At 46.3% G+C, this 14,403-nt stretch overlaps 1 protein-coding gene and 1 long non-coding RNA gene across 51 annotated transcripts in view; one reads left to right on the forward strand and one right to left on the reverse strand.

Moving 5' to 3' along the window:
- mvb12ba (multivesicular body subunit 12Ba) overlaps positions 1 to 14,403 on the reverse strand; it is a 56,832-nt gene that overhangs the window by 10,433 nt on the left and 31,996 nt on the right. For all 50 annotated transcript variants that reach the window (XM_052525082.1, XM_052525080.1, XM_052525076.1 and 47 more), the window contains 3 exons: positions 14,061 to 14,204; positions 6,253 to 6,347; positions 46 to 101 (listed from right to left, as the gene is read on the reverse strand). In XM_052525082.1, coding sequence (XP_052381042.1) covers positions 46 to 101; positions 6,253 to 6,347; positions 14,061 to 14,204 — 295 coding nt within the window. The remainder of the gene's footprint in view (positions 1 to 45; positions 102 to 6,252; positions 6,348 to 14,060; positions 14,205 to 14,403) is intronic.
- On the forward strand, positions 3,092 to 6,241 carry LOC127931705 (uncharacterized). The gene is made up of 3 exons (XR_008142490.1): positions 3,092 to 4,361; positions 4,521 to 4,574; positions 6,050 to 6,241. It is a non-coding gene; the product is annotated as an uncharacterized LOC127931705 (long non-coding RNA).

Genomic DNA, 14,403 nt, shown 5'->3' on the forward strand with positions numbered 1-14,403 from the left:
GATTACATTTTGTTTTCTGAACCAACCCGGAAAGATAAGACTCACATCATCGGAAGCGCAGGCAAACTTCTCAGAGATCATGAAAGGAACTCCATCCATTGCTGAAAGAGACAAAGAAGACTCATTACGGCCAGCCACAAGATACAAATGTCTGGCCTCGAGGTTAGGGCGTTGAGCCAGTCACCGAAAGGTTTCTGGTTTGAAAACCCAGAGCTGACGAGGTAAAAAAAAATCTGTCGCTGTGCCCTTGAGCAACCTCAATGGCTCCAGGGACACTGTATAATGGTGACCCTGGATGTTACTTCACTCCCTGAGGGTGTATCAGGAGGAGTTGGGATATGCAGAAAATACATTTATACTATAAACTTGTAACAGGACAAATATAACCAACCCCTAAAAATGATGTATTAACACCTAAAACCCTCTGTCAGAAGGTTCTGTCGAGGCCACTGGGACTGTTGCCTTCTTTGTGATCCAACCTCCCTCAAGTTCCAATACATCTGCAAAGAAACCAAATATATACACTAGATTAAAAAACCTCTTTTTAAAATCGCTCTTTAGCTCCGAGGACAAATTCCTGGCCTTGAGGTGTGAAGGCTTAGCTATAATGTGGAACCATGATGATTGTTCAACAGCAATAGAAGACTCAGGCCTGCATAGTTTTCTTTGACCAAAGTTTCAGTTTGACCCCAGTGTATGGCTTTTGGTTCAGCCGAATGAGTACGAAACAGGGTGTGTGTTTAAACGGAAGACGTCAGACTAAAGTGTTAATTACAACCTTCCCTCTGCGGTAATGTAGTCTTTACCACATTTAAAATGACAGGCCTTCTGGCCATCAACGATTGCATGTATCACACTTCTGAAATTGAAATCTTATTTAAAATCATGTACAGATGACATGGGGTACAGGCCAGGGGTTAGAGGTTCAGGATGACATGGGGTACAGGCCAGGGGTTAGAGGTTCAGGATGACATGGGGTACAGGCCAGGGGTTAGAGGTTCAGGATGACATGGGGTACAGGCCAGGGGTTAGAGGTTCAGGATGACATGGGGTACAGGCCAGGGGTTAGAGGTTCAGGATGACATGGGGTACAGGCCAGGGGGGGTTAGGATGTTCAGGATGACATGACATGGGGTACAGGCCAGGGGTTAGAGGTTCAGGATGACATGGGGTACAGGCCAGGGGTTAGAGGTGAGGATGGGGTGAAGGCCAGAGGTTAGAGGTGAGGATGGGGTGAAGGCCAGAGGTTTATGACATGGGGTGAAGGCCAGGGGTTAGGGGTGGATGACATGGGGTGAAGGCCAGGGGTTAGAGGTGGATTGAAGGCCAGGGGTTAGAGGTTCAGGATGACATGGGGTGAAGGCCAGGGGTTAGAGGTGAGGATGGGGTGACAGGCCAGGGGTTAGAGGTTCAGGATGACATGGGGTACAGGCCAGGGGTTAGAGGTTCAGGATGACATGGGGTACAGGCCAGGGGTTAGAGGTTCAGGATGACATGGGGTACAGGCCAGGGGTTAGAGGTTCAGGATGACATGGGGTACAGGCCAGGGGTTAGAGGTTCAGGATGACATGGGGTGCAGGCCAGGGGTTAGAGGTTCAGGATGACATGGGGTGCAGGCCAGGGGTTAGAGGTGAGGATGGAGAGAATTCTCCAATGAAAGAGCCTAAATGCATTCAACAATCCTTTTTAAACCTGTTGACACATGACAAGCTGGCACAGGTTAATTTATATGATGTTACTCCTCCAATATAATACAAAATGTAAATAAATCTCATCCAAACAAACACAGATTTGTCCTTCAACCTCCTTGTCTCGTGCCTCGTCCTTCCTAACTAACCTTGAAACTGTGTAAGGCATAGAACCCACCCCTTTCAGATCAACTAAGGAGAGGAGACAAGGACGGAAGGAAGGCCGCTTCCTTCAAGCAGAGCATTAGAAGCTCATTAATAACTTACTTAAATAACCAGCAGAAGATCTTTTAAGGGACATTAGGATGATGAATCTTTATAAATCGTCTTTAAATGGCTTGGATGTGGAGGGCATAATTTCATCTGGCTGTAATTAGCTGGGGATGTATAGCACGGTCACACTCCTCCATGGGATGGGATGGATGGACAGTATGTCGCCGTCTCCTCAGGCCATGTGTTGCAACAGGGGTAGGGCTTCAAAATTCCAGTAACTTTTCCACGGTTTTCCAGAAATTCGGGTTGGAAGAAAACTGAAATGATGAGAATAAGGAAGGAATATAGAAATTCTCCATCCCAAACCAGGACTTCTGGTAAACCAGAATTTTGGGAAAGTAAGTAGAATTTTGCAACCCAAAACAGGGGGTTATGGGAGATGTAGTGAGGGCCAATGGGGCATACTGAACTGAAGGTAATGGAGACCTGTTGTGGCACATCTAGGGTTGTGTCATGTAGCTTGTTGACTACTTGTGCTCTTTGACTAATAAAGTGTAAAACCAAGAGGAGGATTTGAGACGAGGAGTTTGGGGATGTGTTTGGATAATAAGCTTAGAGCCCACGGTGCCTCAAATGTATACTTCTTCTACGTCATTTGTTTTTATTCCTCCATTCTAAATGATCCCAAATATCTGGATGGATTTGACTGAAAACCTCAACTGTCAAAAGGCGATCCTTTTCACTGTGTAAATAGTGAACTAAAACTTGTGTGTCGAAAGGATGTAACTCAATTTTTTTTAAAGAGCAAAAAATAAATAATGTGAGGAAATGAAAAGTAGAAGAAGAAAAGTCCTTTCCATAATCAGTGAGCCAGGCGTCATCTGGAACTATTAAGCGTATTCCACACAGAGTGACGAGGGGGTGGGGGGATCAATCGTCTAAGCGTATTAATAAAATATCCTAAATTACACAAGTCATAAATCCTGGGGAAAATGAAGCGCACCCTCGTCTGTCACTGCTATTTTAGCTTTAGAGACGTCACCAGGAGTGGGGTGAGCTCTCGATAAGGCTGAACGAACGGCAAAGAGATGAATATGTAAATTACACTGAGCATTTACAAGCCTCAAATACCCTTCCCCCCTTCCTCCCCTCAAAAGACAACTTCTGTCTGAGGTTTTTCCGCTTCTCATTGTAACCCCCCGCCACCACCCACCTCATGTTTAATTCATTTGGGGACTCACCTGTCAGTTTCAGCCTCTAATGCTGCAGGGGTGTCATTACTGCGACCTCCCGTCAAGGAGCCAGCGTGGGTTTTAATTGGAAAGCGACGCCGAGTTCTCGGAGCTACAATTATTAGGGGCAAATTATAAAATAATTTTAAAAAAAGGGCAGGTGCAACTCCTTAAAATGGCTGATATCTGATATTTGTTTCAGCGGCTATCCGAAAGGGGCGTCGGCACCCGACTGATGGTTATGTCTCGTCTTAATTGGTTACTGGACTTCTCTCCCGACTGACGGTTATGACTCGTCTTAACTGGTTACTGGACTTCTCTCCCGACTGACGGTTATGACTCGTCTTAATTGGTTACTGGACTTCTCTCCCGACTGACGGTTATGACTCGTCTTAATTGGTTACTGGACTTCTCTCCCGACTGACGGTTATGACTCGTCTTAATTGGTTACTGGAGTTCTCTCCCGACTGACGGTTATGACTCCTCTTAATTGGTTACTGGAGTTCTCTCCCGACTGACGGTTATGACTCGTCTTAATTGGTTACTGGAGTTCTCTCCCGACTGACGGTTATGTCTCATCTTAATTGGTTAATTGGACTTCTCTCCCGACCGACGTCGCGTCCGTTCAAACAACGTGGGAGTAATGAAAGAGATCCGTCGAAACAAACTGGGGGAGGGGTCACCCGGAGTTTAGAGAACAGAAGGAAAACTTTTGGGTAAAATACAAAATGTCCTGCTTCACCTAAAGGGGTTTCCTACACACAACTCCAGGGGAGATTTCCTGTGTTAGTGTTGCGTCTACTCAAGCGTTTTGTTTATTTCGATGTGCCAATGATAAGGAGTACAAAGAAACCCCTATTAGATTGTACCGGGAGTGGTAACGCATAGCTCATTAAGTGAAAATTAGATGTAGAATAGAGTTTGAGAGAGTATGGAAAAATTGAGTCGCCCAGTACTGGAGGGGTCCATCTCTCTGGCTCACCACACGATGTCTCTCTTTGAATCCGTAACATGTCCATCTTACGACATCCAAAGCCCTAGACTCCTTAAGGGTTAGCTACCACAGGTGACTTCAGAGTAAACTGAGGGAATACACTCATTTAAGGGGTAGCTACCACAGGTGACTTCAGAGTAAACTGAGGGAATACACTCCTTTAAGGGGTAGCTACCACAGGTGACTTCAGAGTAAACTGAGGGAATACACTCCTTTAAGGGGTAGCTACCACAGGTGACTTCAGAGTAAACTGAGGGAATACACTTTAAGGGGTAGCTACCACAGGTGACTTCAGAGTAAACTGAGGGAATACACTCCTTTAAGGGGTAGCTACCACAGGTGACTTCAGAGTAAACTGAGGGATAACACTCCTTTAAGGGGTAGCTACCACAGGTGACTTCAGAGTAAACTGAGGGAATACACTCATTTAAGGGGTAGCTACCACAGGTGACTTCAGAGTAAACTGAGGGATAACACTCCTTTAAGGGGTAGCTACCACAGGTGACTTCAGAGTAAACTGAGGGATAACACTCATTTAAGGGGTAGCTACCACAGGTGACTTCAGAGTAAACTGAGGGAATACACTCATTTAAGGGGTAGCTACCACAGGTGACTTCAGAGTAAACTGAGGGAATACACTCCTTTTAAGGGGTAGCTACCACAGGTGACTTCAGAGTAAACTGAGGGAATACACTCCTTTTAAGGGGTAGCTACCACAGGTGACTTCAGAGTAAACTGAGGGAATACACTCATTTAAGGGGTAGCTACCACAGGTGACTTCAGAGTAAACTGAGGGAATACACTCCTTTTAAGGGTAGCTAGGTGACTTCAGAGTAAACTGAGGGATAACACTCATTTAAGGGTAGCTACCACAGGTGACTTCAGAGTAAACTGAGGGAATACACTCCTTTAAGGGGTAGCTACCACAGGTGACTTCAGAGTAAACTGAGGAATACACTCCTTTAAGGGGTAGCTACCACAGGTGACTTCAGAGTAAACTGAGGATAAACACCTTTGAGGGGTAGCTAACAGGTCACTTCAGAGTAAACTGAGGGAATACACTCCTTTAAGGGGTAGCTACCAGTAAAGGTGATACACTTCAGAGTAAGGTGACTCAGAGGGAATACACTCATTTAAGGGGTAGCTACCACAGGTGACTTCAGAGTAAACTGAGGGAATACACTCCTTTAAGGGGTAGCTACCACAGACTTCAGAGTAAACTGAGGGATAACACTCCTTTAAGGGGTAGCTACCACAGGTCACTTCAGAGTAAACTGAGGGAATACACTCCTTTAAGGGGTAGCTACCACAGGTCACTTCAGAGTAAACTGAGGGAATACACTCCAGGTAGCTACCACAGGTGACTTCAGAGTAAACTGAGGGAATACACTCCTTTAAGGGGTAGCTACCACAGGTGACTTCAGAGTAAACTGAGGGAATACACTCCTTTAAGGGGTAGCTACCACAGGTGACTTCAGAGTAAACTGAGGGAATACACTCCTTTTAAGGGGTAGCTACCACCGGTGACTTCAGAGTAAACTGAGGATAACACAGGGGTAGCTACCACAGGTGACTTCAGAGTAAACTGAGGGAATACACTCCTTTAAGGGGTAGCTACCACAGGTGTCAGAGTAAACTGAGGAATACACTCCTTTAAAGGGGTAGCTACCACAGGTGACTTCAGAGTAAACTGAGGGGAGGGGTAGCTACAGGTGACTTTAAACTGGGGAATACACTCCTTTAAGGGGTAGCTACCACAGGTGACTTCAGAGTAAACTGAGGGAATACACTCCTTTAAGGGGTAGCTACCACAGGTCACTTCAGAGTAAACTGAGGGAATACACTCCTTTAAGGGGTAGCTACCACAGGTGACTTCAGAGTAAACTGAGGGAATACACTCCTTTAAGGGGTAGCTACCACAGGTGACTTCAGAGTAAACTGAGGGAATACACTCCTTTAAGGGGTAGCTACCACAGGTGACTTCAGAGTAAACTGAGGGATAACACTAAATTCAAAATGAATATTATGTAATGGCTGAAGGGGAAGAAAAAACAACAAAAACATTGAATATATGCATATTCCAGAAGATTTTTTTGCAATTGGGAAGAAACAGACAGTAGCTCACCTGATATGGCATACAGGTTGGAGTTCTGGTGTTCAAAATCTGGTCTAGTAGTGGTTTGCCTTTTGAAACTGGCGGGGAGTGTCATGGATATATGTCTGTAGGGGACAAACAGATTTTTAAAAAAGCCATATATATATATATAAATAAATAAATTCAGTAAAGAAATGTATCAATCATATAAATAGATATATATAGATATAGATATATATATAGATATATCTATATATAGAGAGATTTTACAGACAAAAATCAGTTAGAAGCGATTGATACCAAAACAAGACTTTGAGACTTCCTCGTCGCCCCAAAACAGTCAGTGATATTTACAAACAGACGCCTGGTTCTCTCTCGGGTTTATTCTGCCATGATGGGGGTCGACCTTTTAACCTCATTCAATTCCATCAGCGTGTGGATACGCTCCTCTCAGACAGGACAGCGGAGGATTTTTTTTATTAAAAAAAGGTTGACGACAATCGTTAATCTAGGCATTGGCCACGGACAGCTTTAATGAAGATCTCCTTTCCAGCTCATCTTCAAAAAGGTTGACTGAGGAAGTGGAGGGGAATTATGGTCGGTGATAGGATTCCGATGGCGGGTGTGATATTTCACAAACACAGATTGACCTGACAGATATTGTTTGAGTGCTCTTTCTGAGTATGCCTGCCTTTGGCCACACTAGACAAAATATCCATCAATATCCAGAAATTAATGCAGTAAATAAGCTGCTTTTGGAGAGGTCTACTCTCTCGGACCAGGACGACCAACGTACTCAGGAGTTGCGTCTCGAGTCAAAATCAGAAACCAGAACAGTCGCTTTTGATCAAAATGAAAAGCTTTTGAATAGTGTATAGCAGGGCTCTCCAACCCTGTTCCCAGAGAGCTACCCCTAATGTAGGTTTTTGCTCCAACCCCCCAGCTGAAACTAAACAGTTTATCAAACAGTTCATTATTAGAAACCAGGTGTGCTAGATTAGAGATGGAGCGAACATCTACAGCTCTCGGTTTCCCCGATAGCGATGGAATTTATAGGCTTTACGAGTGTTTTAGCGATGCATCTTTCCTTACAACGGCTTTCCTGAAACACCACGCAGAGAGAACGTTCGCTAAGTGCGTTGAGAGAACGTTCGCTAAGTGCGTTGGGAGAACGTTCGCTAAGTGCGTTGAGAGAACGTTCGCTAAGTGCGTTGGGAGAACGTTCGCTAAGTGAGTTGGGAGAAGTGTCGATACTGCCGGGATCTAAATAAAAAAAGGCAGCACTGCTCTCGGATCAGATCTTGCCGTTCAAATCTTACCTTGACATTTATAATTACAGACAGCCTACAATTAGCAAAACAGAACTCAATTGAATGAACAAGAAATGTATTTAAATATTTAAATATATAGGCCTATACTGTAGGCTATTTATCTTGAATAAACAGCTTTTTTTTCCCACTTGTTTAACAATTGCAAAGACATTGGCAACTTTGTATTTGTAGTCAACTTCACTGTGAAATTACCGGTGGTCACAGAGACAGACATTAATTCTGTTTAGCGGAGATCTTTGTTCTTCTGTGTATAAAGTCACGCAGTAGGTTAAAAAAAAGAATCTTACGAAGCACTTAGCTGTTTGAATGGTATGAGGCAATTAGTAAATAAGTGTTTAAGTGCAAATTTGGTAACAATGGTTTTTGGGGAAACAAGCTTATTGATGTAACGATGCTCCTGTGAAGGTTCTTACGACGAACTTAGCCTTAAGATGCCTTTTGGAAACCGGACCCTGGATGGTACGGTAGCTCCCCTGGAACAGGGTTCGAGAGCCCTGCTGCAGAGCCACTTCACATAATAATAATATTAAAAATATATGCCATTTGGCAGACGCTTTTATCCAAAGCGACTTACAGTCATGTGTGCATACATTCTACGTATGGGTGGTCCCGGGAATCGAACCCACTACCCTGGCGTTACAAGCGCCATGCTCTACCAACTGAGCTACAGAAGGACCACAGGCAAGATGTTACACTAACAAGCATCCATGGTCCTTCTGTGGCTGTCAAACTTTTCTCAAAATGAAAAACTGCATTTATTAAACTCAGAAAAATCAGCCACATCTCAGTGAAGCTACAAGGCTTTAGACCGGTGACTCAATTGACATATAGGCAATAAAGTTACTCAGTGAACAAAGCACAGAAAAACTGACTGCGGTGGTTAGGGATTGGATTACAGTGGCCACTGGAGTTTGGAATCCAATTTATCATCGTTGTGGGGAACAAGATGCCACTCCTCTTGTTTCTCTGCCGAGGTTCTGACTGTGGTGTGCTGAAATGCTTTAGTAAATTACAGAAGAGAACATTGTGGGGAGGCAAGGGAAATGAAACAATTATGCATCGTAACAATCCAGTCTTTTGGAGAGAATTTAAGTAATATTGTCAGGCACACAGAAAAGATGTTTTAATCTTCGCTACCACTTTGTAAGTATGTTGGATCCAGTGTTGGGGTCAACTAGTGAGTCAACTACATTTTGCAGTAGCTTGGTGGTCATTGAACTAAATTAAAATCTAGGTACTGTTTACAGTAGTTACTCCACCACTTTCCCCCCCCCACTACAGCCTAATTCTCACTTAACACTGTTTTTGTTTTTAATATTATACATTCTGTTAACATCTGACATTTCAGATATACATACAGTGCATTCAGGAAGTTCTCAGACCCCTTGACTTTTTACACATTTTGTTACGTTACAGCCTTATTCTAAAATGGATGAAATTGTCCCCCCCCTCTCAATCTACACACAATATATAATCACAATAGCGTAAGTATTCAGACCCTTTACTCAGTACTTGAATCACCTTTGGCAGCGATTACAGCCTCGAGTCTTCTTGGAAATGAAGCTACAAGCATGGCACATCTGTATTTGGAGAGTTTCTCCAATTTTTCTCTGCAGATCCTCTCATGCGCTGTCAGGTTGGATGGGGAGCGTCGCTGCAGAGATGTTCGATCGGGTTCAAGTTTGGGCTCTGGCTGGTCCACTCAAGGACATTCAGAGACTTGTCCTGAAGCCACTCCTGCGCTGTCTTGGCTGTGTGCTTAGGGTCATTGTCCTGTTGGAAGATGAACCTTCGCCCCAATCTGAGGTCCTGAGTGCTCTGGAGCAGGTTTTCATCAAGGATCTCTCTGTACTTTGCTCCGTTAATCTTTGCCTCGATCCCGACTAGTCTCCCAGTCCCTGCCGCTGAAAAACATCCCCACAGCATGATGCTGCCACCACCATGCTTCACTGTAGGGATGGTGCCAGCTTTCCTTCAGACGTGTCGCTTGGCATTCAGGCCAAATAGTTAAATCTTGGTTTCATCAGAACAAATCATCTTGTTTCTCATGGTCTGAGAGTCCTTTAGGTGCCTTTTGGCAAACTCCAAGCAGGCTGTCAATTGCCCTTTACTGAGGAGTGGCTTCCGTCTGGCCACTCTACCATAAAGGCCTGATTGGTGGAGTGCTGCAGAGATGGGATAACCTTCCAGAAGGACAACCATCTCCACAGAGGAACTATAAAGCACTGTCAGAGTGACCATCGGGTTCTTGGTCACCTCCCTGACCAAGGACAGTCTCCCCCAGTTTGACCGGGTGGCCAGCTCTAGGAAGAGCCTTGGTGGTTCCAATCTTCTTCCATTTAAGAATGATGGAGGCCACTTTTCTTGTGGACCCTTAATGCTGCAAAAAAAAAATGTTGTTCCCTTCCCCAAATCTGTGCCTCGACACAATCCTGTTGTTTCGGAGCTCTATGGACAATTTCTTTGACCTCATAGCTTGATTTTTGCTCTGATGTCAACTGTGGGACCTTATATAGACAGGTATGTGCCTTTTCAAATCATGTCCAATCAATTGAATTTACCACAGGTGGACTCCAATCAAGTTGTAGAAACATCAAGGTTTATCAATGGAAACATGATGCACCTGAGCTCAATTTCAAGTCTCAGAGCAAGGGGTTATGTAAATAAGGTATTTCTTATTCATAATTATTACGTGTAATTTTTACTGAATTTCGTGATTACGATCGTCTCATTGCTGCAACTCTCCAACGTGCTCGGGAGAGGTGAAGGTTAAGTCATGCGTCCTCTGAAACATGACCCGCCAAGCTGCGCTTCTTAACACCCCCTCGCTAAACCCGGAAGCCAGCTGCACCAATCTGTCAGTGGAAACACTGTTCAACTGACGCCCGGAGTCAGCCTGCAGGCACCCGGCCCGCCACAAGGAGTCGCTAGAGCGCGATGGGCCAAGTAAAGCCGACCTGGCCAAACCCTCCCCTAACCCGGACGACGCTGGGCCAATTGTGCGCCGCCCTATAGGACTGCTGTTCATGGCCGGTTGTAACAGCCTAGGATCGAACCTGGGTCTGTAGCGACGTCTCAAGCACTGCGATGCAATCCCTTAGACCGCGCACACACTCACTGGCAAAGATGTTCAGCAGGCAGGCAGATGCTGTGAAAAAAATTCTGATCGACAGAGGGAGTAATTTGTATAGGCGGTTTGTTGCGTTTTTGGCGGGGACTAGGGGGGAAAAAATTCTCCCCCAATTTAATGTAGAGCTAAATGTTTTTTTTTTAAAGATTTCAAAAGGTTTAAAAAAAGAACAAAGGAGTTCGAACTGGTTCAGAACGAAATGATTGGTTCCAACCAATCAGAGAGAAGAGGGCTGAAAGAAAAGAGGGAAAGACTCAGGGAGAGGAGGAAGCAGCTTCCTGTCTCTTTAAAAATTGAAGTATACTTACGCAATAAGTCCCGAGGAGGTGTGGTATATGACCAATACATCATAGCTAAGGGCTGTTCTTATGCATCACAGAGTACCTGGATACAGCCCTTAGCCGTGGTATATTGGCAACAAAAAAAAAACAGAGGTGCCTTATTGCTATTATAAACTGGTTACCAACATAATTAGAACAATAAACAAGTGGTTTTACATACCCATGCTATATTGTATTATGTCCTGCAAGCAAATCTGCCTCTACAGAGCATCCAGTCCAGTGGAGTTACACGCTAGCCTGGTTGGGGTGGTGCTGCTAGTCCAGTGGAGTTACACGCTAGCCTGGCTGGGGTGGCGCTGCTAGTCCAGGGGAGTTACACGCTAGCCTGGCTGGGGTAGCGCTGCTAGTCCAGTGGAGTTACACGCTAGCCTGGCTGGGGTAGCGCTGCTAGTGCAGTGGAGTTACACGCTAGCCTGGCTGGGGTAGCGCTGCTAGTCCAGTGGAGTTACACGCTAGCCTGGCTGGGGTGGCGCTGCTAGTCCAGTGGAGTTACACGCTAGCCTGGCTGGGGTAGCGCTGCTAGTCCAGTGGAGTTACACGCTAGCCTGGCTGGGGTAGCGCTGCTAGTGCAGTGGAGTTACACGCTAGCCTGGCTGGGGTAGCGCTGCTAGTGCAGTGGAGTTACACGCTAGCCTGGCTGGGGTAGCGCTGCTAGTCCAGTGGAGTTACACGCTAGCCTGGCTGGGGTGGCGCTGCTAGTCCAGTGGAGTTACACGCTAGCCTGGCTGGGGTAGCGCTGCTGGTGCAGTGGGGTTACACGCTAGCCTGGCGCTGCTCGTCCAGTGGAGTTACACGCTAGCCTGGTTGGGGTAGCGCTGCTAGTCCAGTGGAGTTACACGCTAGCCTGGCTGGGGTGGCGCTGCTAGTCCAGTAGAGTTACACGCTAGCCTGCCGCTGCTAGTCCAGTAGAGTTACACGCTAGCCTGGCTGGGGTAGCGCTGCTAGTGCAGTGGAGCATTGTCTGAGAACAACGGTGTAAGAGGAATCCCAATGGTCTCTATGCGTTCCTGTGGTTAAGGTTAGGGTCATCCCAAGGATCCCAGATAGCACGGACAGTGGGATCATGGTGTAATGCTTTTTCCTCTGGGGGATATCGCAGAACGTCCATTTATATAGCATAGTATTACAGAGTTTAAATCTCAAAACAACTATGGTGTTTAAGTCAAATTGATAGTAAAAACTTAATTGGTATAATACATAAAACACACAACAACAAAGTGCAAAGCCGTTGTTGTAAACAAGAACATAATTACACTAGACTATTTTAACTTAGAGAAAGGCACAAAAAAAAATCATTTTTAGGATTTCAAGTGTACATCGTTTTTCCATTAAATGTGGAGTTTTGTTACAATAACAGGTTCCATCTGGTTCAGATATTTCAGCACTACTAACAATGCTGGCCCGTTCTCGACACTAAACCACCCTCAGAGAGGAGCGCAACTCCAGTGGTTAACCATTGTTAGAGAAAACAAGTCCTGGTGGCAGTCGGGAGAAAACCACACCAAGACGGGTCCTGGCGGCAGTCGGGAGAAAACCACACCAAGACGGGTCCTGGCGGCAGTCGGGAGAAAACCACACCAAGACGGGTCCTGGCGGCAGTCGGGAGAAAACCACACCAAGACGGGTCCTGGCGGCAGTCGGGAGAAAACCACACCAAGACGGGTCCTGGCGGCAGTCGGGAGAAAACCACACCAAGACGGGTCCTGGCGGCAGTCGGGAGAAAACCACACCAAGACGGGTCCTGGTGGCAGTCGGGAGAAAACCACACCAAGACGGGTCCTGGTGGCAGTCGGGAGAAAACCACACCAAGACGGGTCCTGGTGGCAGTCGGGAGAAAACCACACCAAGACGGGTCCTGGTGGCAGTCGGGAGAAAACCACACCAAGACGGGTCCTGGTGGCAGTCGGGAGAAAACCACACCAAGACGGGTCCTGGTGGCAGTCGGGAGAAAACCACACCAAGACGGGTCCTGGTGGCAGTCGGGAGAAAAAACCAAGACGGGTCCAAGCAGTCGGGAGAAACTGGTGGCAGTCGGGAGAAAACCACACCAAGACGGGTCCTGGCGGCAGTCGGGAGAAAACCACACCAAGACGGGTCCTGGCGGCAGTCGGGAGAAAACCACACCAAGACGGGTCCTGGCGGCAGTCGGGAGAAAACCACACCAAGACGGGTCCTGGCGGCAGTCGGGAGAAAACCACACCAAGACGGGTCCTGGTGGCAGTCGGGAGAAAACCACACCAAGACGGGTCCTGGTGGCAGTCGGGAGAAAACCACACCAAGACGGGTCCTGGTGGCAGTCGGGAGAAAACCACACCAAGGCGGGTCCTGGTGGCAGTCGGAGAAAACCACACCAAGGCGGGTCCTGGTGGCAGTCGGGAGAAAACCACACCAAGACGGGTCCTGGTGGCAGTCGGGAGAAAACCACACCAAGACGGGCCCTGGTGGCAGTCGGGAGAAAACCACACCAAGACGGGTCCTGGTGGCAGTCGGGAGAAAACCACACCAAGACGGGTCCTGATGGCAGTCGAGAGAAGATACATGTACACTTCAGATGTGAAGAAAACTCACTATTCTAGCTGCTGACTTAGTATTCCTCTCCTTCTCTTGCAGAAGCTTTAGACACAGTTTCCCTTTGTTTTATTCTTTAGCTGCAGGCTATAGGCAGTTCATTTTCCCCATTCTCTTGAGTAAACTCTGTTTCAACACAACGTGCCTGTTCTTTAACTTACTTGGCTACAGACTTGAAATAGAAACCACTCTGAATTATGGGAAGTGGAACACACACACACACACACGCAAGAGGTCCTGAATGAGGCGACAGGTAGCCTAGTGGTTGGAGCATTGAACTAGTAACCGAAAGGTTGCAAGTTCAAATCCTAGAGCTAACAAGGTCAAAATCTGTCGTTCTGCCCCTGAACAAGGCAGTTAACAGGCCGTCATTGAAAATAAGAATTTGTTCTTAACCGACTTGCCTAGTTAAATAAAAAAGGCAAAATAAAATAAATAAAATTAGACAATATGGGAAACGTAGCATACTTGGGCAGAGGGGCTGCTGGGGTTGGTGTGGTGTTGGCCGTCGAGTTGATGTTCTGGATGTTATTGGTGGTTGGAGTTGGCGAAGATTCCTGGGCACGTGGGACCTTACCCATGCGATACCAGATCCCCATGTTGTTGAGCTCTCTGGAACACAACCACAGCCTCTTTTAGCATCATCATCCATTTCCTGCATACAGCCGCACCACGTAGACAGACTAGAAGTACAACATTCTGACGCCTGTTCACCTCAACTCATAACCTGTTGAAGGAACTCAAAATTGTGTGAAACCCCAATTTCCCTCCCCTTTTATAAGTAAACTAAACCCCATTTCCTGGTGGCTGG

The sequence above is a fragment of the Oncorhynchus keta genome, chromosome 9 (genome assembly GCF_023373465.1).
Source record: "Oncorhynchus keta strain PuntledgeMale-10-30-2019 chromosome 9, Oket_V2, whole genome shotgun sequence".
NCBI lineage: Eukaryota > Metazoa > Chordata > Actinopteri > Salmoniformes > Salmonidae > Oncorhynchus > Oncorhynchus keta.